At 41.3% G+C, this 26,663-nt stretch overlaps 1 protein-coding gene across 10 annotated transcripts in view; it reads left to right on the top strand.

The window, feature by feature from the left end:
• Positions 1–26,663, top strand: part of LOC125457321 (cilia- and flagella-associated protein 44) — a 199,082-nt gene that overhangs the window by 100,251 nt on the left and 72,168 nt on the right. For all 10 annotated transcript variants that reach the window (XM_059650451.1, XM_059650450.1, XM_059650449.1 and 7 more), the window contains 6 exons: positions 1,047–1,326; positions 3,776–3,831; positions 9,322–9,484; positions 10,886–11,016; positions 15,430–15,620; positions 16,222–16,393. In XM_059650451.1, the coding sequence (XP_059506434.1) occupies positions 1,047–1,326; positions 3,776–3,831; positions 9,322–9,484; positions 10,886–11,016; positions 15,430–15,620; positions 16,222–16,393 (993 nt within the window). The remainder of the gene's footprint in view (positions 1–1,046; positions 1,327–3,775; positions 3,832–9,321; positions 9,485–10,885; positions 11,017–15,429; positions 15,621–16,221; positions 16,394–26,663) is intronic.

Here is a 26,663-nt window from a genome sequence, read left to right as displayed (position 1 = left end):
TGCTGGTAAAGCTTTGAAGGGTATTGTGATGTTCTATATTGAAGAAAAGAGGCTCTGATCCTTAAGGGGAATGTTGAGAGACAAGACTGGGTGAAAAAAAACTTGGTTTTTCAGCAGTTATACAAACTCAGAGAGTGGAGTAGAGTTAGGAAGATACTTAGTGAGGGGATTCCAGAGCTGCTGAATTCTCGTACATCATGGATAAAGTCGAACAAGTAAGAGAAACTGATAAGATCACTCACACAGGACGGATATGAGAGAAAACAGGGCTAGAAAAGGTTGAGGCTGCAAGGAGATTAATAGATGAAGAGAAAGATTATAGTCTTAACTCCACAGTAAGTGGTGAAATAAGATCACTTTATGCTTGCTTTGAAAACTATTCACAAAGGTTTAGGGATTTCAGAGAAGTCCATTTTCTTTTTTCCTATTAGTTTAAATCTAATGTCAAGTGAAGGGGACAGCTTTATGAACATCAGTAGTGATGCAGTCAATGACATTAAGTATTCATGAATAGGAAACCAGGAAGTAAAACACTTGGATATTCTGTACGTACAATGTAAGATTTAGGCAATGAAATAAATTATTATAATTGGCATTAGAAATAATTCAAGATAAACAAATGCATTTTTAAAGCTTTGTGAAAATTTTCTTATCATCGAGATAACATTTGGTATTCCCAAATATAAAACTGGTTTCTCAGGTGAATGAGAATGTTTAACAGTAATGATGAAGTTGGAGCACCAGTCTTTCAGTTCCGTATAACATTTTCAAGGGTTTTCCTAATAAGAGTGAGAATGTCATTTTCCCCTCCCTGGAGGTGGCAAGAAGTGCACGTGTTTGGTGAGCTGACCTTGGAGAAATGCTCACCCACCTGACAGTGTGAGAAGGTCCAGTGGGAGTGCCACTGAGTGTGTTACAGAAAGAATTGATAAGCTACATTTTGTGACCTTGTTATCTAATTTATCTTGTTATTTATGATTGCACTCCTATAAGACAAGAACATGCAACTGCTCAAAAGTTGCTCACTTGCTTTTCTTATTTTGCAGTTCAGAAAGAAGCCTTCTATTTTGTGGGATGGAAAATGGAGCTATTCGTATCTATCCTGTCTCGTTCAATGATTATGATCTGAAATCCATGCAAATATTCTGGAGCCTGAATGCTCATGACAATGACTATGGGCACATCAAACAAATCTGCATTAGTTATGATGATCAGTTTTTGGTGACATGCGGAGCTGATGGCAACATCTTTGCCTTCAGTATACTTCCTGAGGAGGACATTGCTGAGTTGCTGAGAGGAAAACAAGCACAGGTGCCATCTCCCAGGGTAAGCATACCATAATCAATTGTACATATACTCTAGGGCTCAAAACAACCTCACTAACTAAAAATATTTTATTGAAAATTTTCCTCCTGAGCAATTGGGTTGTTCGTTCACTGTCACAGAAGAGAAAGTCTTTTTAACAGCTCAATCCCTCGCTTTGCTGCTTACCAGTTTTCTGTTTACTTCCAGGAGAAAGCTTATAGAATCAAAACAAGCCTGTCCTCTTTTAATAGGTAGCCAATAGCCCCCCTGTTAAAGAAACTATTGTCTACAAAATTATGTGCATTTCACCAACGGAAATTGTTCTATCAACTGTACAGCTCTTCAAGAAAGCACTTTAAGATAAAGTGACACAAGATTTCATAAAATGCACCTGAATGCCTACCTTTTCAGTTGTCTGTTCATCATCTTGCAGTAGATACATTGCAAGATAAAATTGCAAAAAATTGTTGTTTTCAGACATCACTAACTCAGGGGGCTTGAACCATAATACTTGGCTAAATATCCACCTCATGTTAATACATCCTCTTTGTTCATTGAAGTTTGAAGTGAGAAGAAAGATTGGTGGAATGTTGCCTTATGACATATTCCATACAACAAATATAACAGATATACAAGGTGTAGAGCAGGATGAACACAGCAGGCCAAGCAGCATCAGAGGAGCAGGAAGGCTTCGGGCCTAGACCCTTCTTCAGAAAATGGAGGGAGGAGGGTAACTTCTTCAGGGTAGGCATCCTTAGAAGAGGCTTCACAGTGCTTTAAAATTGTTTCAGAGATAGTAGGAACTGCAGACGCTGGAGAATCTGATATATACAAGGTGTAGAGCTGGATGAACGCAGCAGGCCGAGCAGGAAGGCTGATATTTTGGGCCTAAACCCTTCTTCAGAAAGAAGGGTCTAGGCTGGAAACATCAGCCTTCCTGCTCCTCTGATGCTGCTTGGCCTGCTGTGTTCATCCAGCTTTACACCTTGTATAGCAACAAATATAACATCTCCCTTTCATCCCAATGTGAGATATCCTTTCGCAGCCACTGGGGTGTTTAGTTTCAAGTGATTTTTTAAGAAGGTTGGATGATTGTAGAGTTGAAGAATTAAGTGCCATAAATGATAGGACAATTTATTGTATAAAGTTGTGGTATTTGGAATTGTCGCACATGGTCTAAACTGATAGTTTCTTGATTAAAAAAACTTATATGTACGTGAGCAGCTTAAAAGCCTTTGCTTTTCAAGTTTCATAGTTCCGAGCCCTTTCCTGTTGTGAAATCTTGCCAAGTGTTCCAATTCCAATAATACCATAGAAATATTTTACTCTTCTTTAGCGTAGTTAGGACAAATTCTGGAATTCCCTCCTCATGTCATTGTAGGTCCATCTACAGCACATAGACTGTAGCAGTTTAAGAAAGCAGCTGGAGATGGACAATAAATGCTAGTCCATCTAGTGACACCCACATCCAATGAGTCAATACAAAAACACAATTCCTTTGTGGATTAATTTTTCCGACAGTGAACTTTATTGGGGTGAAATTGGTCTACACAGCAGACGTGGAATGAAATCAGCAGCCTGTTATAACTTGTATGTTCCATTGATTTGGGAAATATTTCCAAGATTTTTAATTTCAAATCAAGTAAACACAGATTAAGCAGTGATTCACCAAATGCATTTGATCTATATCCTTTTGGAAAAGATTGAGCCCAGTGGAAAATTGGCAATTGGATCCATTCTGCACTGCTGGCACAGACCAGTTCCAGCCCCTAATTTTCACAGCTCTGCCTGCTATTCAATCAGTTGATGTCCTTTTGTAACTTCTCGTTTCCATCTATACAACCTACTGCCATCTCATAATTTAGTGTCATCTGCAAACCCAAATGCACAACTGACTCATCATTGTTCAAAGTCATTGATATAGCTGGTGAAAACCTGAAACTCGAGTACAAATTCCTATCGAATACCACTTGTCACACCAAATCAGTCAGAGGAATCAAATAGTGCTTGGTGAAACAGGACTTCATTACTGCTGAAAAAGAGAAATGCTGTCACATTGCAAGATTGAGAACCTTCAACAGCATGTCTCTGATTTCAGCTATACTCAGAGTACATTCACTTATATCCCTGCTTTCTGTCTTACTGCCCAAACAACTTCCAACTCTAATCAAAAGGCCATCTCCAACTCTGTTCTCATTTTTATTCATATTCTCTGGAGCACAACCTTGTCAAATATTTCTTTGTATTTGGTATGTAGTTGTTATCCCTGTTTAGCCTGTTACAAAGTGTACATGCATAACTATGCACACGCAGCTCATCCTCACATTAATCATACATATGCAGTCAACACACTTCGATTCCATACCCATCAAGCTCACTCGTAGATGTTCACATGTACGAATTTGTTACAGCTTGTTGAACTGCATTGTAGTCAGGAAAATGCTCTGATATGTTTATTTTTTTCTGATAGAAAGATCTTGCAATGGAGAAAATAGCAGATGATATTGATGATCCAAATGCCTACAGGTATGTTGGTATTTAGAAAATATAAAGATAAAACTGTATCCCTGTTGATATGGATGTAATAACACTCAGAAGTGAATGAAAAAAAAAGTATGTGAAGCGTTGGTGTGAAATATTCAACCTCTATCAGAACCTCAGAATTTTGTGAATGCAGAAAGCCAACCAGAGGGAAGTGATGACCTAGTGGTATTATCGCTGGACTTTTAATCCAGAGACCCAGGTAATGTTCTGGGGTCCTGGTTTCAAATCTCGCTATGGCAGATGGTGGAATTTGAATTCAATAAAAACTAGAACAAAGAGTATAATGAGGTCCATGAAATCATTATTGAAACCCGTCTGGTTCACTAATGACCTTTAAAGAAGGAACTTGCCACCCTTTCCTGGTCTGACCTACATGTGATTCCAGACCCACGGCAATGTGCTTGTCTCATAACTATCTTCTGGAATTGGCCTAGTCAACATTACCTTCATCCTGTGAATGAATTTTAAAAAAGTGAGTCTTTCATAGCAATGTAGAATTCTCTGAGGGGTCTGCCCAGGTCTGGGGAGAGTTATAAATGTGTCGTATAGAGTAAATATAACCTTCCTTTCTGGGAAAAATTGAAATCCTTATCCTTGTTTTCAAACTCCTCTATGGTTGTTTCCCTCTCTCTGTATGTAACCTCTTCCTGCCTCACATCCTTGTGAGATTTATAAACTCCACTTCTGACCTGGTGTGCATTGCTGATTTTTATCCCTGCACCATTTGGTAACTGTGCTTTCAGCAGCTGAGGCCCCAACTTCTGCAGTTTGATCAACCTCCTGCAACCTTTCTACTTTTCTCTGCTCCTTTTATGTTAAATATTTGTGTAAAATATTTTATGTAATTATGTAAAAGCGCTAATCATTGACCGCATCTAACAAGGGAGAATTAACCATCGCCCCATGACGTTCAATGGCCTCACCATTGCTGAATCACTATCTATCAACATATTAGGAGTTACCAATGATCAGAAACTGAATTGGGCCAAATAGACTTCTTGTATGTAAGATTCAATGATACATTGCCCCTTCCAAAACTGAAACACTGCAACTGCTGGCAGTCCAAATTTTAAAAAAAATGTAATTGTGACTGGCCACATAGCTTCTGTCAAGAGGAGGCAGAGGTTAGGTCAGGTTTGTCAAAACAGGATTAGGAACCCGACACCAGATGAACTCCAGCTCGCAACCCTGCATCCAGACTGTGTTGCTTTAATTTATTTTTAAATTCAAAATCCGAATTTTCCAGCGTGTAGACTCGACACCCAAATAAAATGATGCGCTGCCTGCCCTGTGACACTGGAAAAGGCAGGTAGCTGCCGCATTGGTGATAATGGGAACTGCAGAAGCTGGAGAATCCAAGACAACAAAATGTGGAGCTGGATGAACACAGCAGGCCAAGCAGCATCTCAGGAGCACAAAAGCTGACGTTTCAGGCCTTACATCAGCGAGGCAGCTGCCACATTGGATTTTTGAATTGTCAAAGAAATCACGCAGCCCCCAAGAAAGCCAGCAATGGCCACTGCAGTGAAAGCTGCTAAGTAGACTAGGTGATGATGGAATGCAGTAATTGGTGTTAGCTGGCCCAAAGAAGGTCAGCTTCAAATTAATGGAAAAGAAGTTTCTGATGCTCTGATGGTGAACTTGACTGCTCACCCACTGAGACTGATTGTTCATGTTCAGTAAATGAAGGGTTACGAATTGCAATCTTCCATTGCACAAACCCCTCAACAGGTTCATTAAGGGGGTGTTAATTGTAAGAGTGTGTGTTGCCCACGTTCCCACAGTGCCTTTGGAAATTTAAAACTGCCATGCCCTGATCTTGCAGTCCTTTGAAAGTCAAACCCCTTCCAACTCAATTGCCTCTCTTCTTACTTCTGACCAGCCAAGTTTCTCCAGCAATAGCTCTTTCTATTTTGGACTGCCAAAATAAAGTGTTTTACCTACTTTTTTGTTATTTCATTCATTGGCCATTCCCTTCTTGGACTTCCTACAGCTGTTCTGTGCTTCTGTTTAGTGTTTATCAGCTCTAACTTTCTCCCTTATTGATGCTGCCTGGCCCCTCTTATTCTTATTCCTAAGAGTATTTCTTGATGTGGTCAAATCCCATTTGCAGGACTTTTGTGGCACAGCAGTAGTCAAGGCCTGGGTTCAAGTCCCACCAACTCCAGAGGTCCACTATAGCATTTCTGAACAAGGTGATTGGACAATATTTTCCAAATTCCATATGCCCTGGTTTTGTCCAATTGTTTTAAATGTCTTAGCCTTTGGATGCAAATGTCATTGAAGAATGAGCTGAAGGTGGGAGTGGGGGTATAGTTACTATCCTGAAAAACTCCTGCACTGATGTATTGAAACTGGGATAATTGGCCTCCATATACATCCTTCCTTCTTTTCCTATGTTATGAATTTTTAAAAATTTAATATTGCTTAGAGGACTTTAGTTTTGAAGGCTTATGGAAAAGGGATTTTATTTCATGTTTTATGGAAATATCTGGAGTGGCTTCTTTAAAAGAAGTCATTGAAAGATCACTAGACATTGGAGAATTTTTAACACGCTTCCTTGAAATCACATGATAATAACTGGTTGCTTTATTGGGGGTACCTTTGAACAGGACATGGCTTGGAGAGGTTCTTGATTTATCTGGTTGCATTGGAGGGATGTCTGCGAAAAACATGCTGCCCAACTAATTTCTCCCAGGGTTGTAACTACTAGAACAGCTTGGCTAGGGCACGAGGTTGTAAATCTTGTGGTGTGTTGGGGTCATGAAAGAAGCTTTAGAGGTTTCTAGCTTAAATCCTTTAATACTGTTTGAGTCCTGTGATTGTACTGCATTTCTTATAGTAACAGTACCTTGAATCATTACAGTGCAAAAGGAGACATTTAGCCCATCTGGTTTACATTGGCTATCTGAGCATTTTGATTTGGTGCTGATTTCCTTCCATTTCTCCCTAACCCCGTGCACTATTTCTATTTAAGTCCTCTTGAATGCCTCAATTAAATCTGCCTCCACTGTACCAACAGACAGTGTATTACAGAAACCAACCAATTAGTATATGAAAAAGTTTTTGCTCATCTCATGTTTGCATCTTTTGCAAAAACACTTTATAACTGTTCCCTCAATTTTTAATCTGTTTACATGCAGGAACAATTTCACCCTATCTACATTGTCTAGACCCCTTGTGATATTGAAAACTTCTGTCAATTCTCTTGTTAGCCTTCTCCTCTCCAAAGAAAGTAGTTGCATTTCTCCAATGTATCCTCATGATGGAAGTTTATCGTCCCTGGAACCATTCTTGTAAACCTCTTCAGCACTCTATCCAATGCCGTCACATCGTTCCTATGCTGTGTACCCAGAACTCCAACTGAGGTCTAACTGTCTTGTGTAAGCTCATCATAATCTCTGCTCTCTTGTATTCTGTGATACTACTAATAAGATTTTAGGAGCAGAAGTAAAACATTCAACCCATTGCTCTACCATTCAGTGAGATCATGGCTGATGAAACTTTATTAATTATTATATATTCATAAACCCTGCAGTGTTGAAGCAGGCCATTCAGCCCATCATGTTCTTACTGACCCGCCGAAGAGCATCCCACCCAGACCCGCCCCTTACCCTGTTACTGTAACCCTGCATTTCCCACGGCTCACCCACTTACACTGCATATCCTTGGACATTATGGGCAATTTAGCATGGCTAATCCACCTAACCTGCACATCTTTAGACTGTGGGAGGAAACTGGAGCACCCACCAGAAACCTACACAGACACGGGCAGAATGTGCAAACTCCACATAGACAATTGCCTAGGGGTAGAATGGAAACTGGTGCTGTGAGGCGTCGGTGCTAACTGCTGAGCCACTGTACCACACTTGTTGCCACATTTAATGACATATACACCCAGGCCTCCTTGCTCCTGCACACCCTTTAGGATAGTGCTCTTTATTTAATTCTGCCATTCCATATTCTTTGTACCAAGGTACCTTGCACGTCTGTGCGTTGAAATTCATTTGCTCCCATTGCCCACTTGACCAACTTCTCAATATCTTTTTAGAAGTTCAATGCCGTCCTTCCCTCAGTTTAAAATTCTCCCAAGTTATGTCTCATATGCAGGTTTAGAAATTGTACCTTGCACAGCAAGATCTGCATAATTAATATACATCAAGAAAATCCGCGGCCCCAATACTGACCTATGGGGAGCTCCACTACACATCATCTTCCAGCTTGAAAAATACCAATTTACCATCATGCTCCGTTTCCTTTCTCTCTATCAATTTTGTGTCCACATTGCTGCCGTTCTTTTTGTCCCATGACCTAGTACTTTCCTCAATAACTTGTTTTGTGGCAACATGTGTCCATAAGGACTCCTACCAATTCTTGTGCATGCATGACATCGTGGTTTGGCAACTGCTCTTCCCAAGACTGTAACAAAGTACAAAGAGTAGTGCATACAGTCCAGTCCATTACAAAACCATCCTTGCATCCATTGACTCCATCTGTACTTCCCTCTGCTTTGGGAAAGCAACCAACATAATCAAAGAACCCTCCCACCCTGATTATACTCTGCTGCATCTTCTTCCATCTTCCAGGCAGAAGATATAAAAGTTTGTGTACATGTATGAATAGATTCAAGAACAGCTTCTTCACTGCTGTTATCAGACTTCTGAATGGACCTTTCATATTTTAAATTAAATGTGATCTTGGTCTCTGTGCGCCTTCTCTGCATCCATAACATTATATTCTTCGCTCTGTTCTGTTGCCCTAATGCACTTTGTATGGTAGGATCTGTCTGTACTGCACACAAAACAGAACTTTTCACTGTATCTAAGTATGTGTGACCGTAATGAATCACATCAAATCAAATCATATTGAACACCTTATCATGTCCTTGTGATCTTCCTCCTGCTGCAATATTGTAGTATTTTCCAGCTAGATATCACAATCAACTTACAGTGAACGAAATGATATTTTTTCCTTTATGGAACTTTTTTCCAGTTCCTCTTCAATCTTAGATTGTGCCCAAGTGACCAACTACAGCTCCTGAGATTATCTTAGACATCACAAGTTGCAGTCGAGGAATTTAAGATAAAAAATATCAGTGGGCGGGAGTCTGTCCTCTGCCCACTGACTCAGCATTTCACTGTGACAACTCTGAAGTTGACCATATGAACTAGGTAGGGTAGCTCTTACTGTTAACATGCACTAGCACTTGTAGTCCAGTTAGCAATTATAGTTAATGTTAATGAAATGTTAACTCTGTTTTCCTCCCTAAAGGCTGCCTGAACCACTGAGTATTTCTAGTATTTTGTATTTTTCTGCTTTCTCCTCACGGCTGCCGAACTTTCTGAATTTCTCCAGCAATTTCTGTTACTGTTTTCTATATTTTATTCATCTTAACCTGTTTTCTGAGCAAACTTTAACGAGAATTACTGCGGGATTTTTATCACTTTTTAAAAATTTTTACATCACTTTTAGCCTTGAAAATGCTAAAAAGAAAGCAGAGTTGGATCAGATTATGAAGCTGGCAGAGGAAAAGAAAGCAAAGAAAAGATTGGAGCTGCGCGACCTGAGAGATGAGTTTAGAGAACTTCAAATAAAAAATGCGGAACTACCTGAGCATGTCCAGCTCAACAAAGAGGTAGATTTTAATTGTTTGTTACTTACTTTTTGGTTAACCAATAACACCTCTGACTCAAAATTGCAATGATTTTTTTCCAGAAATATTTTTCGTATTAACTACATTGCATGCTTTGCTGGCCGACTGACACCCAGGACTAGAAAATCATTGTTGAACCAAATGTAGTGCTGGTGTTATGCGTTGAACGTGTGCGCAACAAAGTCAGCACAAATTAGTGGACCTCATGAAGGGAATTAACAAGAACTGGGCATTGTCAAATTTAGTGCACCATTTGGAGGGATACTAATAACCCCAGGCAGTGGCAGGTTCAGTTCTTCTTCAGTACTTCTGGTCCACATTAATTTTCAATACATCAGCAGATTCTGGAGTTGAGATTCACTTTGCACTGGAATTGAGCTGTTGGTTTAATTTACAATCATTATCACAGTGTTGTTTTTGCATCTAATTCCCCAATATTTAAAACAGGAAGGAAATAGATTGAAAACTTTGCAGCAGGGCACAGGTCACAAGGATATGATAATAGAACTAGAATTGGATGGGAGCAGTAAGTTAATATTCCAAGTTATAGTTTTTTCAGAACATTTTGGAAGGAATGAAGTAATGTTGGTTGTATCAGATTCAATTGCTGTATGAATATGGAATTATGTTCTGGGGCTGCAGTAACTCTGTAACAATCAAACTGGTAGGCCATTTGCACTGATTCAGGATAACAAAAATTTAAAATAAAAGCGACTGAGTCTGTATTGCCTGCAATCCAAGTACGAATGATAAAGGGAAATGCTTGACCAGTTTTTTTTTATTATTGACTGTGGTTAGTTACCGAAGAATGGCTGTTAATTATGGCACTAGTAGACTTCCTGCACTTCATTCAAAAATGCTATGGTTGATCTTGCTTTTGTGCACCTTCTGTGCAGCCGTAAACTTGTATGCCTCACTCTGTCTAAATATCCTAAGATCTGTATGACCTTATATGTTATGATCTGCCTGTACTGCATGCACAACAAAAAAAAGTACATGAGGCAACAATGAATCAAGTCAAATCAAATCTTTCACACCCATTGAAACAGGTAGATATCTCATTAAAATTAGCTCTCCATTGGTAATACACTAAACATCAGCCTCAGCTATAAACTTAGCTGTCTGAATTGGGCTTCAAAACATAACCTTGAGAAGAATAATCACTGAGCAATGGCTCACACTCCATACCTCTAAAATTGCCTTGAATCCTGCAACCATTAAGCTTATATACCAATTTTCTTCCTTAGCTTCATTACCTTCCATTTATCCACAGAAAACTTGTCAGTTGTCAGCTTATCTTCCAAATTTTGTCTGATCCAATGGTGTGTTTTTGTGTTTCCATTTGTATTTAATACTATTACTTGTCTTTCTTGCTTCTATCAGGATTTTGAGCTGGATCGCCAGATTCGAGAAGAGGTTGAAAAACAAATTGCTGATCAGATTGAGTTAGTTTATAAAGAAATGGCATGGGAACGGGAGAAGTACCACATTGGCCTTCAAAAACTTCAAGCCAGGTAACATTGAATATGAACATCAATTTTGAAAATGTTCCTGCCATTAGCATTCGGCAGGAAATAACATGTCATGTATAGGCATGGGCCTGTAGTTGTAGTATTACATGCTCTGCAGCATGAGGAAGACCAACAGACAGGAAAAAATTTCATAGGAGAAAGAAGGAAGGACCACCACAGAAGACTTTGCCCACTTAGTTTGGAGGGAAATTTGCTGGAGATGCTGTTCCATGTATTTGCTGTCCTTGTACTAGGTGGAAGAGGTCATGGTTTTGGAAGATGCTGTTGAAAGCGCCTTGATGAATTGCTGCAATGCATTTTGTTGTGATTCTAATGTCCTGGGGATAAATTTCCAGGATTGGTGCCAGGAGAGGCACACTGAGTGGCAAACCCAGAGACCTGTGTTAAGGAGGTATGCTGTATATCCCAGAAATCAGTACCAGGAAATGTACTGCATGGAGTTTCTTCAGAGTCGTCGTTGGAAGAGATTTGACAATGATTTCAAAATCATGAAGGGAATAAAGGGAGAACCTATAACTTGTCAGTATCCAGAGAACACAGGTTTAAAGTGTTTTCCAAAAGAAGAAATATGAACTAAGAAAAGCTTTTTCACACAACAAGTATTTAGGGTCTTAAAAGCATTGCTTGGAAGTGTGGTGAAGGCAAGTTCAATTAAGACACTCGAGGGCATTAGATGATTATTTAAAGAGAAACAATGTGCAGGGTTGGTAAGTTAAAATGTTCCTTGTGGGCATGATGGGCTGAATGGCCTCCTTATGCACCGTAATAATTCTGTGCTAATGTACAGAGTGGGATGTCTCTGGGATTGGTGTTAGTGATTTGTATTGACTGGAGTGTTTCAGAGATCAATGCTAAGAGATTTACTGAGTACATAGTCCCAGGGATCACTGCTTAGGACTGGTTTCAAGTGGAATATCAACCTCAGTCTTCAGTCAGTCATACCACAAACTCCACACTTTCAGCACTGAACTTAGCCCCAAAACCAGCTGAGCCATGCTATTGCAATGTTGATATATGGTTTGATCTCAATTTGAGCTCCTAGTCCTATGTCCTTGCCATCACAATTACTATGTAACACTGTAAAATTCAGAACTTTGATAACTGTTCATGGATTGGAAAAAATAACAGACAAACTGTTACACGTGGATTGAAAGAAGCAGCAGTAACTTTTTTTGAGATAAACTGCTTCTTGAAATGAAAGGAACTAAAAGAAACTGTTATAAAAAGGAGTAACAACAACATGTGAATTGACCATCCCTTGGAAGAAGGAAGATAAACAAGCTATTTCCTGGGAGAGAAGAGATAACATCCTTGATGATCTGTCACCTTGTGACAAGTGGGCAATTAGACCTGTCTGTGGGAGTAAAGTTCTGAAGTAAAGAGGTTAATTGCAGGAAAAAGTTGTGTTTTAAACAGACAACTAATCCCAAATGTAACATGGAACAAAGGAGCAATTTTTGATAAGAAGGTAATCTGTAGACTTGAGTCTCCCAAAGTATAATCAATATTGGGGATGAAAGCAGCTACTGGATATCAATAATGCTGTATTAAAAACTTGAAACAAAGAAAACTGTGTAAGAATCCAACATCAGAACAACGCAATGGCAGAACTTTGAAGAATAACACTGCAGAAGGACCAAACACTGGAAACTTCCAGAGACAGATTACCATTGTTTGAAATCCTGGCCAGATTTCACTATTAATGGCTAAGTTGGGTTTCAGGCTTATACTTGCTTATTTGAGGGATCTTAAATTTTAAATTATTAATTTCAGTATTTGATAGTCTGTGAGATTTCTTACTAAGTCACTGCAATAATGACAATGTGGTATTTTGTACAGAACAACTATTTGCTTTCATATTAAGTTTTAAGGTTTATTTGATGTATAAAATGGTGACTTACAAAGTCGCTCTATTTTATTTAAAATGATTTATTAGCTTCAAAACCAAGATCAATAGATTTCTAGATATTAACGATATGGTGCCTTTTGGGGATAGTGCAGGAAACTAGAGTTCAGGTAGAAGATTAGCCAAGATCTAGGTGAATGTCAGAGCAAGCTGAAAAGGCTGAATAGTCTACTCCTGCTTCAATGGCCCTTGTCCCTTCAAGACAGCCTCTACAACCTACATCTTTGGTTACAACCAAGAACTGTCCTGTGCTGCTTCCTGCAGATCTTCAGCCAATAAAATATAAAAATATGTATCAAAATAGTGAATCAACAAGTTGATGTGGAATCCTGTTCAATGCTCTCCAGAAGCAAACCTTTCAGAATTGTATTCTGCGCACAGATAGTGTTTGGAACTTTAATCAGAGTGGCAATTATTGCTGGGTTAACCGTTAACTGAGGTCAATAGATTTCTATAAAGGTATTCAAGATTTGGGTCAAAGATGTGTTTATGGAATTAGGTAACAGCAGAGATTTGATCTCATTGAATGTTGGAACAAGCTTGAGGGACTAGGTAGGCCACTCCTGTCAATGTGTTGCAGTAACAGTATATTGCAGCAGTATTTTACAGAACTTGGAGACATTTTAGTAACAGTACTTCAGTAAGAAAAAGAACAATCTTGCATTTATATACTGCTCTTTACTCTGCTACATTCGGAGATGTTTTCAGATCCAACTAATTCCATTTCAAAAAAAACAGTTTCTGTAATACAGGTTAATTTAACAGCCAATTTACATGTAGATTGCACACATAGCAATGTGAATTTAGGTTGATGGCACTGTTCTCCTACGCTGTCAAGAATTAGAGATTAATTGAAACCCAGCAATGTGGAAGCAGGTCATTTGGGCCATTTAATCCACACCGACCCTCTGAAGGGCATCCTACGCAGACCAACCCCCTACTGTATCCATGTAATCCTGCATTTCCTGCGGCTGATCCATCTATCTTGCACATCTTTGGACTTAGAGAGGAAACTGGAGCACCCAGAGGAAACCCACACAGATACGGGGAGAATGTGCAAATTCCACACAGACAGTCGTCTGAGGCTGGAATCAAACCGAGTCTCTGGTGCTGTGAGGCAGCAGTATTAACCACTGAGCCACCGTGCCAGCCAAGTTCTGTCTAGAAGCTTCAGCTAATCACTTTCACCTTCGCAATCATCTATCTCCAGTCAGATCGGTGCAGCCTCTGTTCTGTTACTTGTACATGGAATCCAAGGGAAATCTTGGCTCACATTTGAGTGTGGCTTCTGTCTGACAGGCCAATCATGGTTGCAGGAGGGTTGTACTATAAACACCTTTACCCCTCCTCAGTTTACTTGTCAGACTGCTGCCACACAGTCCAGAAGAGGCAGTGTTCTGATGGAGAAACATGACCAAAAATATGACAAAGACATGGACAGAAAGCCAAGTAATGCATGTAAACATTACTTCATATACATAATTTGGATGAGAATATAGGAAGCATGGTTAATAAATTCGTGGATGTCATCAGAATTGCTGGTGTGGTGGACAGTAAAGAAGGTTACCTAAGAGTACAATGGTATCTTGACCAATTGGATCAATGGGCCTAGGAGTGGCAGATGGAGTTTAATTTAGATAAATGAGAGGTGTTTCATGTTGGTAAGACGAACAAGGCAGGACTTACACGGTTAATAGTAGAGCCCTGGGGAGCATTGTTGAACAGAGAGACCTGAAGGTTCAGGTGTATAGTTCCTTGAAAGTGATGTCATGGATGGACAGAGTGGTGAAGAAGGTGTTTGACATGTTTGCCTTCATTAGTCAGAATGTTGAGTATTGGATCTGGTACTGTTGCGGCTGTACAGGATGTTGATGAGGCCACCTTTGGAGTACAGTGTATAGATCTGGTCGCTCTGTTATAGGAAAAATATTATTAAGTTGGAAAGAGTGCAGAAAACATTTACAAGGATGTTAGCAGGACTGGGGGTTTGAGTTATAAGGAGAGGCTGGGTAGGGTGGGACCTATTTCCCTGAGCGTTTGGAGGTTGAGGGGTGTCCTTTGTAAAATCATGAGGGTGTAGGTAAGGTGAATAAGAAAGGTCTTTTCCCCAGGGTTAGGGAAGTACAAAACCAGAGGGCATATTTTTAAAGCGAGAGGAGTAAAATTTAAAAGGTAACTGAGGGGCAACTTTTTCACACAGAGAGTGGTTTATATGTGGAGTGAACTGCCAGAGGAAGTGGTGGATGCAAGTGCAGTTAGAATATTTAAAAGGCATTTGGACAGGTACATGAATAGGAAATGTTTAGAGGGATATGGGCCAAATGCAGGAAAGTGGGGCTAATTTAGTTTGGGAAACCTGGTTGGCATGGACGAGTTGGACTGAAGAGTCTGCTTCCGTGCTGTATGATTCTATGACATATTTAGCAAAAGACAGTCAGATGCCTAAATTTTAAGAAATAATGCCAAATCAACTGTTGATACGCTCACAGATTTCGAAATGCAGTGGAGTTTGACTTGATCGTTGTACATTGCTTTGAAAGCGATCACAAAGTATCGACTTATCGGGTAACATCTTTGTCTGAAAAGTATCACCAGTTGAAGACTGATATGATGAGGAGGAGCTTGGTACAGGTTGACCAAAAAAGCAAAGAGAACCTTTTTAAGGAAAGCAAAGCAACAGGTAATTTCTTTTCCAGGAATGTTCAGTGATCCTATCCTACTTTAGTTGAAACAGTGTCCTTAATGAATTATATCATACTCCACAGCATTTGCTAGCTAGTTTTAATTGAAACACTTGATGTGTTTAGATACATGTTATTCAAACCTGCTTCTAGTTTTTCTTTTCATTTTCATACATGCTCAATCCTTTGGTTCCTACTTCTTTGTTTTCCCTTGCCTCTTCTTTCAACTCCCTTTTCCATCAGGATTAAATCATGTTAGTCTGACCCTTGCCTAAGCGAAACTAATCTTTCATTTACAGAACATTTCTGCTCCAAACCTTGGTTCCAGTCTCAATGTGCTGTTTTTAAAGACTTCTAACTTTGCACTTAATGTGGCACTGATCAGCTTTGGTTAATGTGGATTTTTTTCTGGAGCAACCATTTTGTTGGGAAGCAAAGGTTGCCACTTCTTCCAATTCTCCATCTTGATGGGCCCAGGTTACTGCTGAAGGCCTTGTGAACTGCTGTTAATGATATCCTATGTTTTCAGTTGTAACTTTTGTGCGAGAGAATGGGTACAACAACGTATTGTCTGATTAATCACTGCTGTGTTTTCTTTAGGCATCGATAAAGAAGAGACTGCAGAACAGGACCTGGATGTCCATCTGTTGAAAGGTACACAACATCCACAAGTAAAGATGACTGCTGGAATGCGGCAAGTTGAAAGAATGATAAACAATTCAGAGAAAGCAAAAATGAAAATTGACCAGAGGAAAAACGAATGGAAACAACTGTGAGGATCTTTTCCTTTGTTTATTTAAACTATTTAAATATTTTTGCTTTTCAGTGAGGGTATTAAGGCGAACAAGACTGTAAAATATATACACCTCTTCCTGTATTCCATGTGACTCCTTGATTTCCTTCGTTTCAACATTGGTGGTCATGTCTTCAACCATTTGTGTCCTAAACTCTGGCACTCCCTCCCTAAATCTTTCCATCTCTCAACCTCATTTTCCTTCTTTGAGACGCTCCTTAAAGCAGATGGTAGTGTGGTGGTAATAATTCAGTCACTCAGTCTAATGCTCTGGACACGTGAGTTCAATTCCCACCATAGCAGCTGGTGGTCTATGAATTCAGTAAATAAATCATCTGGAATATAACTAGTCTCAGTAATGGTGACCAGGATGCACACAGTTAATGGCAGGGCTCTGTGTTGTTGAACAGAGTGACCTAGCAGTGCAGGTTCGTAGCTCCTTGAAAGTGGCATTTCAAGCAGACAGAATGGTGAAGAAGGCATTTGGCAGGCTTGTCTTAATTGGTCAGTGCATCGAGTATAGGAGTTGGTATGCCATCTCGCAGCTGTACAAGACATTGGTGAGGCTACTTTTAAAATACTGCATATAATTCTGTTCGCCCTGCTACAAGAAGGATGTTGTTAAATGAGAATGTTGCCGGGACTGGAGGGTTTGAGTTATAGGGAGAGGCTGAATAAGTTGGGACTTCTTTCCTTGAAGTGTTGGAGGCTGAGCTTATAGAATTACGAGGGGCATAGATAAGGCATATAGCGAAGCTCTTTTTCCAAGGATCGGAGAGTCCAAAACCAGAGAGCAAAGGTTTAAGGTGAAATGGGAAAGATTTAAAAGAGACCTGAGGGGCAACATTTTCACACAGAGGATGGTGGATATATGAAACAAGCTGCCAAAGTAAGTGGCAGAGGTGAGTACAATAACAACATTTAAAAAACATTCGGACAGGTACATGGATAGGAATAGTTTAGAGGGATATGGACCAATCGGAGTCAAATGGCATTAGTTCAGTTTAGGAAACCTGGTAGGCATGGACAAGTTGGGCCTGTTTCCATACTGCATGAACCTGTGACTCTATCTCTTGTAAAATCCCACCATTTCATCCTTTAGAGAAGAAAATCTCCCATCTTTACTAGTCTGGCTCACAAGAGACATCAGACTTGCAGCAATGAGGTTGGCTTTAACTATCCTTTGAAATGGCCTAGCAAGTTACTGAGTTTAAGGCAGTTATGGATGGGCAACAGCATTGACAGCAACATAAAGATTCCAATAAAGAATTTTCAAAAAAACCTATATCTTTACCAAACTCTTGATCCTCTGTTCTGTTATTTTATTTTGTGTTTCATGTCAGATTCTATTTGCTAATTGCTTTCAATTTTGGAAAACTGTGATGGCAGTGGTTCCCTCAGGAGAGAGGTAGCTCTATGGCACCATGGACAATTCAACTGTACAGGGAAAGAGGAACGGTAATGGAAGAGCATAGTTATAGGGGATTCCGTAGTCTGGGGATCAGGCAAGAATTTAGGTGGCAGTAAATATGATGCCAGGTGGTTGTGTTTCCTCCTGAGTGTCAGGGCCAAGGATGTCCTGGAACTGCTGCAAGAAATACTTCTGGGGGAGGGAGATCAGCCGGAAGTCACAGCCTACACTGGTACTAATGACATTGATAGGAATAAGGTTAAGATCTGGAAAACAAATTTCAGGGAGATTGGAACAAGATTTAAAAAAATGCAGAGGCCCTACAGTGCAGAAAGAGGCAATTGGCCTATAGAGTCTGCACCAACTCTCCGAAGATCATCCTGCCCAGACTCAGCCCCCATCCTATCTCCGTAATCCTGAATTTACGATGGCTGGCGTGCATGTTCCTGGACATTACAGGCAATTTAGCATGGCCAGAGCACCTAATCTGCACATTTTTGGACTGTGGAAAGAAATAGAAGCACTTGGTAGAAACCCATGCAGACACAGAGAACATGCAGACTCCACACAGATAGTAACCCAAGGCTGGAATCGAACCTGGGTCCTGAGCTAACCACTGAGCTGCCAACAGAACAAGAACAGTAATCCCAGGGTTACTTGCTGTACCATATACTAACGATCATAAGAATGATCGATTGAAGATATGCTGGAGAACTGGTGTCGGAAGGAGAGCATCCGATTTCTGAGGAACTGGTATCAGAGTAGGTGGGACTCAACAAACAATGCAGTTTATACCTTAACAGAACTGGGACTGATGGCCTGTCTTGCCAATACTGTTGGTGTGGATTTAAACTAGTTTGGCAGGGGATAGAAAACTGCAAGGGTAACTCTAATTGGAAGGAAATAGGTTCGTAACAGGAAATTGAAAAGATGCTGGGGAAGCTGGAAAAAGAGGAGAAACTAAGCTGAGCATTGAATACGCTTCTAAAGTGGAATGATTTTGAAGGGCACTTGATACGATTGCTGCAACATTCACAACAAAGCCTGACACAAAATAGATAAAGGCACAAGTAGATATAAGTAGGCATGATCTAATTGCTGTTACAGGAACATGGCTGCATGGTGACCAACAATAGAAACTGAATATTCAAGAATATTTGACATTTAAGAGGAATAGGCAAGGAGGTGGAGCTGCACTGATAATGAGGGGTGGAGTCAGTACATTAATGAGGCAGGATCTCTGATCATAAGAACAGAATGTGTGGAATCTGTTTGGGTGACTCTAAGAAAACAGCAATAGGCAGCAGACATTAGCTGGAGTTATTTATAAGCCGCTAAATAGTGATGGCAGTGTGAGGCATGGTATTAATTAGAAGATGAGAGGAGCATGTAGCAGGGACAACACAGTGGGTGTCTTAAATATCTATGTAGACTGGGTAAACCAACGAAGGCCTAAAGCTGTGGTGGACGAGTATCTGGAGTATCTTAGGAATGGTTTTCTACAGCAATATGCTGAGGAGTCATGGAGAGGACATGCTATTTTAGATCCGGTATTATGGAATGAAATAGGGCTGATCAACAATCTTGTTTTTAAAAAAACCATTGGGGATGAGTGAACACAATATCATAGAATTTAACATTTCGAGTGTGAGGTAGTTTATTCTGAAATAAGGCTGTTAAATTTGAACATGGGGTATTATGAAGGAATGAAGCAGAATTGGCTGAATTGGATTAAGGAAATACAATAAAAGGCATGATTGCACATAGGGAATGGACAGTCTGTAATGAAATAATTCTGATTTATAGCATCTGTGCATTCCTTTAAGTGCAAAATCTCTCTTTAAAAAAAGCCAGTTGACTGTAGCTAACAAAGGACGGGCAGGATTGTAGAAAATTAATAGAAAAGGCCTGTAAAATTGCCAGTTATAACTGCAATTCTGATGAATTGGAGGTTTATAGCATACAGCACAGGAGGACCAAGAAACTGACGAGGAAACGGAAACTGAAATATGAATGCAATCTATCAAAGACATAAAAAACAAATTTTTAAAGCCTGTACACATGTGGCTAAATGAATGTGCATCCATTACGGACAAAGTCAGGAGAATTAGAGAAATGGCAGAGGAGCCAAATTATTCCTTTGTGGCTGTTTTCTGTGAGGACGTTACCAGAACAGGGTGGCACAGTGACTCAGTGGTTAGCACTGCTGCCTCACAGTGCCAGGCTTGATGATCTGAATGGCCTACTCCTGTTCAGACTTTCATTTTATAATGTGCCAGTGAAGTCTCATGTTGATTTGCTCTATTAGTGTACAGATGGAGTTGGTGTTGTTGTAATGACTGAATTGATTATAGTTGATTTCCTTTTTAATAGTTGATTTGTATTAATTGACAAGCAATAGATGATGAATTGAATTATCTGTAAATAAATATTGAGCGTCATTTTTCTTTTTCATGCTGTTTCAACACGACTTTGTGACATCCATTTTCACCACTCATGGCAGAATTTTGCTGTTAAGGTGATGAACTTGCTAAAGGGCACCAATGAAGTTATTATTGAAATGATCCTGTGGTCATCTTATCCCCTGGCAATTTTTGAACATTTCAGAGGGCACAGACATGGACATTTCAAATTCAACAGCTGGAGATGGCCAACTGTAATCTGGTGCCTTCAGCCTTAGCGACATTAGACAGAGCATAGTCCAGAGAAGTTATAACTGTCCTGCAGGCCTCAATATACAATTCCATTGCAAATGAAGCTGTCACAACATCAAAGGTTCTAGAACTGAACTCACCACACTGCACTTAAATGGGCACATTCTCAGAACTATCCCAGTATCGACACAAAGACTCTGCTATTGTAGGAGGTGTCCACTTTCACAGAACTCTAATCTCAGTTTGTAAAAGAAGATGTCAACAATGTGGTTGTTCCACTAGACTTGTAGTCTGGTGGCCCAGATATATAATCACAAGGTTAAGAATTTAATTCCCATCATAACAGCTGGGGATTTTAAATTCAGTTAATTAAGCTTGACATAAAAACTGGTATCAATAAAATATCAGATTCTTGTAAAACATCCATCTGGTCCACTGTTGTCCTTTAGAGAAAGAAACCGGCTGACCTTAAATGGCTTATATTTGATCCCAGTCCAAGGTCATTGTGATTGATTCTTAAGTGCCCTCTCAAATTGCATTGCATATACGTACATACAAACAAGGAATGAGAGCACGCTATTGACCCTTTGAGCCTGCTCTGGCATCCAATAAGATCATGACTGTTCTGATTTCAACCACATAAGTACAGTGGCAACAAGAGCAGGTCAGAGGCTAGGAATACAACAGCAGGTAACTCATCTCCTGACTCCCCAAACACTGACAGCCATCTGCATGGCATAAGTCAGGAGTACGATGGAATACTCCCCATTTGCCTGGATGAGCTCCATAAGCACTCAGGAAGCTTGACACTATCCAGGACAGAGCAGCCTGATTCTTTGGTACTACATCCACAAGCATCCACTCTCTCCAATACCAATGCCCATTACCAGCAGTGTGTATTATCTACAAGATGCCCTGCAGAAATTCACCAAAGATCCTTAGACAGCACCTTCCAAACCCACAACCATTTCTGCCTAGAAGGATGAGGGCAGCAGATATATGGGAACACCACCACTTGCAAATTCCCCTCCAAGGCACTCACCAAACTGACTTGGAAGTATACTGCTGTTCCTTCACTGTTGCTGAGCCAAAATCCTGGAATTCCATTCCTATTGGCATTGTGGATCAACTCACAGTGGGTTGACTGCAGGTTCAAGAAGGCAGTTTGCCACCACCTTCTCAAGGGCAACTAGGGATGGGTAATAAATGCTAGCCAGGCAATGATGCCCACATCCGACAAATGAATAAATAAACCTCAGTGCTACATTCTTACATATTCCTGATTTTTTTTATCTCTTTGGTAATCAAGAATCAGTGTACCTCTGCCTTAAGGAAGGAAATTCCAAAGATACTCAACCTTCTGAGAGAATATTTCCCCCCCCCACATCTCTGTCTGAAATGAGTGACTCCTCATTTTTAAACAGTGACTCCTAATCCTAGATTCTTCCACAAAAGGAAAAACCCTTTCAACATGTACCCGGTTAGATCCCCTCATGATCTTAGATATTTCAATTAAGTCACCTCTGACACTTCTAAACTCCAGAGCATATACGTCTAGCCTGTCTAGCCTTTCCTCACAAGGCAGTAGGTGGACAGTTAATCCAGAGATCCAGATAACGTTCAGGGGACCCGGGTTCAAATCCTGCCATGGAAAATGGTGGCATTTGAATTCAATAAATATCTGAAATTCAGAGTCTAATGGTGACCATGAATCCATTGTTGATTGTTGGAAAAACCCATCTGGTTCACTAATGTCCCTTAGGGAAGGAAACTGCCATCCTACATGGTCTGGTCTACTTGTGACTCCAGACCCACAGCAATGTGGTTGACTCTTAACTGCCCTCTGGACAATTAGGGATGGGCAACAAATGCTGCCTGGCCAGCAACGCCCTCATTGTGTGAATGAATAAAGAAAAAGAAATCCACTCATTTCAGGTATTAGTCTAGGAAACTTTCTTGAACAACTTCCAAAATATTTTAGATGAGCAGAGATCTCAGTGTCCATGTACACAGATCCTTGAAAGTTGCCACCCAGGTTGACAGGGCTGTTAAGAAGGCATACAGTGTTTTAGCTTTTATTAATAGAGGGATCGAGTTCCGGAACCAAGAGGTTATGGCGAAGCTGTACAAAACTCTGGTGCGGCTGCACTTGGAGTATTGTGTACAGTTCTGGTCACTGCATTATAAGAAGGATGTGGAAGCTTTGGAAAGGGTGCAGAGGAGATTTACTAGGATGTTGCCTGGTATGGAGGGAAGGTCTTACGAGGAAAAGCTGAGGGACTTGAGGCTGTTTTCATTAGAGAGAAGAAGGTTGAGAGGTGACTTAATTGAAACATATAAGATAATCAGAAGGTTAGATAGGGTGGATAGGGAGAGCCTATTTCCTAGGATGGTGATGGCGAGCATGAGGGGGCATAGCTTTAAATTGAGGGGTGAAAGATACAGGACAGATGTCAGAGGTGGTTTCTTTACTTGGAGAGTAGTAAGGGAATGGAATGCTTTGCCTGCAACGGTAGTAGATTTGCCAACTTTAGGTACATTTAAGTCGTCATTGGACAAGCATATGGACGTACATGGAATAGTGTAGGTTAGATGGGCTTGAGATCGGTATGACAGGTCGGCACAACATGGAGGGCCGAAGGGCCTGTACTGTGCTGTAATGTCCTATGTTCTATGTTCAATAACATCCTTCTGTAAGTACGGTAATTAGTACTATACAAAGTATCGGTCTCATCAATATGCTGCATCACTGAACCAACACCTCCCTACTCTTTTGTTCAAATGCCCTTGCAATAAGTGATAACATTCTATTAACTTTCCTGGGTACTTGTTGTACCTGCATGCTAATGTTTTGTGATTCATGCATGAGGATGCCCAGATCTCTCGGCATCTCAAACTCTGCAACCTCTCACCATTTAAATAATATGCTTTTTTTCCTGCTCTTTGTTCTATATTGGATAATTACACATGTTCCCAAACTGTGCTCCATTTGCCAGATCTTTTCCCACTCATAATCTAGCTATATCTTTTTATAGACTCCTTATGTCCTCTTCACAACTCACTTTTGTACCCATCTTTAGTTCCATCTCTTTGATCCCTTCATCCATATCATTTATATAAATTGTAAATGGCTGAGATCCCAGCACTGACCAGTGCAACATACCATTTTTGACATCCTGCTAACCTGAAAAAGGCACATTTATTCCTACTCTCTGCTTCCTGTTCACCAGCCTTCTGTCCATTTCACTTTATTACCCCTGAACACCATGAAACTTATTTTGTGCAATTAGGTTTGACGTGGCACAGACTAGACCTGTGTCCTCTGGAGTTTAGAAGTGTCAGAGGTGACTTAGTTGAAATATATAACCTGGAAGAGGTATTCTTCTTCAGTGTGACTCCTAGATTTGAAATTCCCCATCTTAGGGAAAAGAAAACTACCATTAACTCTTTATATACCCCTCATTATTTTATAAACTTTTATAAGATTGCTGCTCAACCTCCTACACTCCAGTGAATAAAGGCCCAGCCTATCCAGCTTCTCTTTATAACTCAACCCTTCCATACCCAGTAACCTCTTTTGAACACTCTACAGTTCTTCTTTTTGAAGAAGAATACCTCTTCCAGGTTTTCAAGGATAATGGTTATCCAAAGAATTGTGTCAAGAGATGCCTACACAAACAGCATCAGAAAGAGACTACACGGCCTGACACACTCATCACACAACCCTATGTCAGAAACACATCGGAACTCACCACAAGACTCCTATGACCGCTGGGCATCAGAGTGGCACGCAAGCTCATGCCAACAACTGCTCACCCGAACCAAGGACAGGACCAATGTCATCTAAAAGATCCCCTGCAGAGACTGTGAGAAACATTACATTGGACAAACAGGAAGGAAACTAACAACAAGAGAACATGAACACCAATTGGCTACAAAAAGGCACGACCGATACTCAGTCATCTCAATCCACATGGACAAGGAGAACCACCACTTCAACTGGGACAACACCAAGACCCTGGGACAGGCTCGGCAGAGACAGGCACGAGAATTCCTAGAAACATGGCACTCCACGAAGCATGCTATTTATAAACACATTGAACTCGACCCCATATTCATTCCACTATGAAGGGAAACCAGAAGTGAGGCAACCCATCTCAAAGGACCCCTGAGTTTAAAAACCGGGCAGGAAAACACACCGATGCTTCATTGGAATCTTCACTGAGGATGTTACCAAGCACAGTAACAAAATGTCTGCGGAACAAGAAACCAGCTCAGCGAGCCAACCAATCTCAACACACACAACCCACAAAACAAGACCAACACTTACTTTAGAAAATTTTCTTTTTAAACTTCCTGAAAAAACATTTCCTGTCTGTTTTTGGCTGACTTCTTCTTGTACTGTGATAATGGGAACTGCAGATGCTGGACAATTCCAAGATAATAAAATCTGAGGCTGGATGAACACAGCAGGCCAAGCAGCATCTCAGGAGCACAAAAGCTGACGTTTCGGGCCTAGACCCTTCATCAGAGAGGGGGATGGGGAGAGGGAACTGGAATAAATAGGGAGAGAGGGGGAGGCGGACCGAAGATGGAGAGTAAAGAAGATAGGTGAAGAGAGTATAGGTGGGGAGGTAGGGAGGGGATAGGTCAGTCCAGGGAAGACGGACAGGTCAAGGAGGTGGGATGAGGTTAGTAGGTAGATGGGGGTGCGGCTTGAGGTGGGAGGAAGGGATGGGTGAGAGGAAGAACCGGTTAGGGAGGCAGAGACAGGTTGGACTGGTTTTGGGATGCAGTGGGTGGGGGGGATGAGCTGGGCTGGTTGTGTGGTGCAGTAGGGGGAGGGGACGAACTGGGCTGGTTTAGGGATGCAGTAGGGGAAGGGGAGATTTTGAAACTGGTGAAGTCCATATTGATACCGTTAGGCTGCAGGGTTCCCAGGCGGAATATGAGTTGCTGTTCCTGCAACCTTCGGGTGGCATCATTGTGGCAGTGCAGGAGGCCCATGATGGACATGTCATCTAGAGAATGGGAGGGGGAGTGGAAATGGTTTGCGACTGGGAGGTGCAGTTGTTTGTTGCGAACTGAGCGGAGGTGTTCTGCAAAGCGGTCTCCAAGCCTCCGCTTGGTTTCCCCAATGTAGAGGAAGCCGCACCGGGTACAATGGATGCAGTATACCACATTGGCAGATGTGCAGGTGAACCTCTGCTTAATGTGGAATGTCATCTTGGGGCCTGGGATAGGGGTGAGGGAGGAGGTGTGGGGGCAAGTGTAGCATTTCCTGCAGTTGCAGGGGAAGGTGCCGGGTGTGGTGGGGTTGGAGGGCAGTGTGGAGCGAACAAGGGAGTCACGGAGAGAGTGGTCTCTCTGGAAAGCAGACAGGGGTGGGGATGGAAAAATGTCTTGGGTGGTGGGGTCAGATTGTAAATGGCGAAAGTGTGGGAGGATGATGCGTTGTATCCGGAGGTTGGTAGGGTGGTGTGTGAGAACGAGGGGGATCCTCTTAGGGCGGTTGTGGCGGGGGCGGGGTGTGAGGGATGTGTTGCGGGAAATACGGGAGACGCGGTCAAGGGCGTTCTCGATCACTGTGGGGGGAAAGTTGCGGTCCTTAAAGAACTTGGACATCTGGGATGTGCGGGAGTGGAATGTCTTATCGTGGGAGCAGATGCGGCGGAGGCGGAGGAATTGGGAATAGGGGATGGAATTTTTGCAGGAGGGTGGGTGGGAGGAGGTGTATTCTAGGTAGCTGTGGGAGTCGGTGGGCTTGAAATGGACATCAGTTACAAGCTGGTTGCCTGAGATGGAGACTGAGGGGTCCAGGAAGGTGAGGGATGTGCTGGAGATGGCCCAGGTGAACTGAAGGTTGGGGTGGAAGGTGTTGGTGAAGTAGATGAACTGTTCGAGCTCCTCTGGGGAGCAAGAGTCGGCGCCGATACAGTCATCAATGTACCGGAGGAAGAGGTGGGGTTTGTGGCCTGTGTAGGTGCGGAAGAGGGACTGTTCCACGTAACCTACAAAGAGGCAGGCATAGCTGGGGCCCATGCGGGTGTCCATGGCCACCCCCTTAGTCTGTAGGAAGTGGGAGGAGTCAAAAGAGAAGTTGTTGAGGGTGAGGACGAGTTCAGCTAGGCGGATGAGAGTGTCGGTGGAGGGGGATTGGTCGGGCCTGCGGGACAGGAAGAAG

The sequence above is a fragment of the Stegostoma tigrinum genome, chromosome 12 (assembly GCF_030684315.1).
Source record: "Stegostoma tigrinum isolate sSteTig4 chromosome 12, sSteTig4.hap1, whole genome shotgun sequence".
NCBI classification, from domain to species: Eukaryota; Metazoa; Chordata; class Chondrichthyes; order Orectolobiformes; family Stegostomatidae; genus Stegostoma; species Stegostoma tigrinum.
Note: the sequence above shows the minus strand (reverse complement) of the source record. Positions and strands in the feature narration are given on the sequence as shown.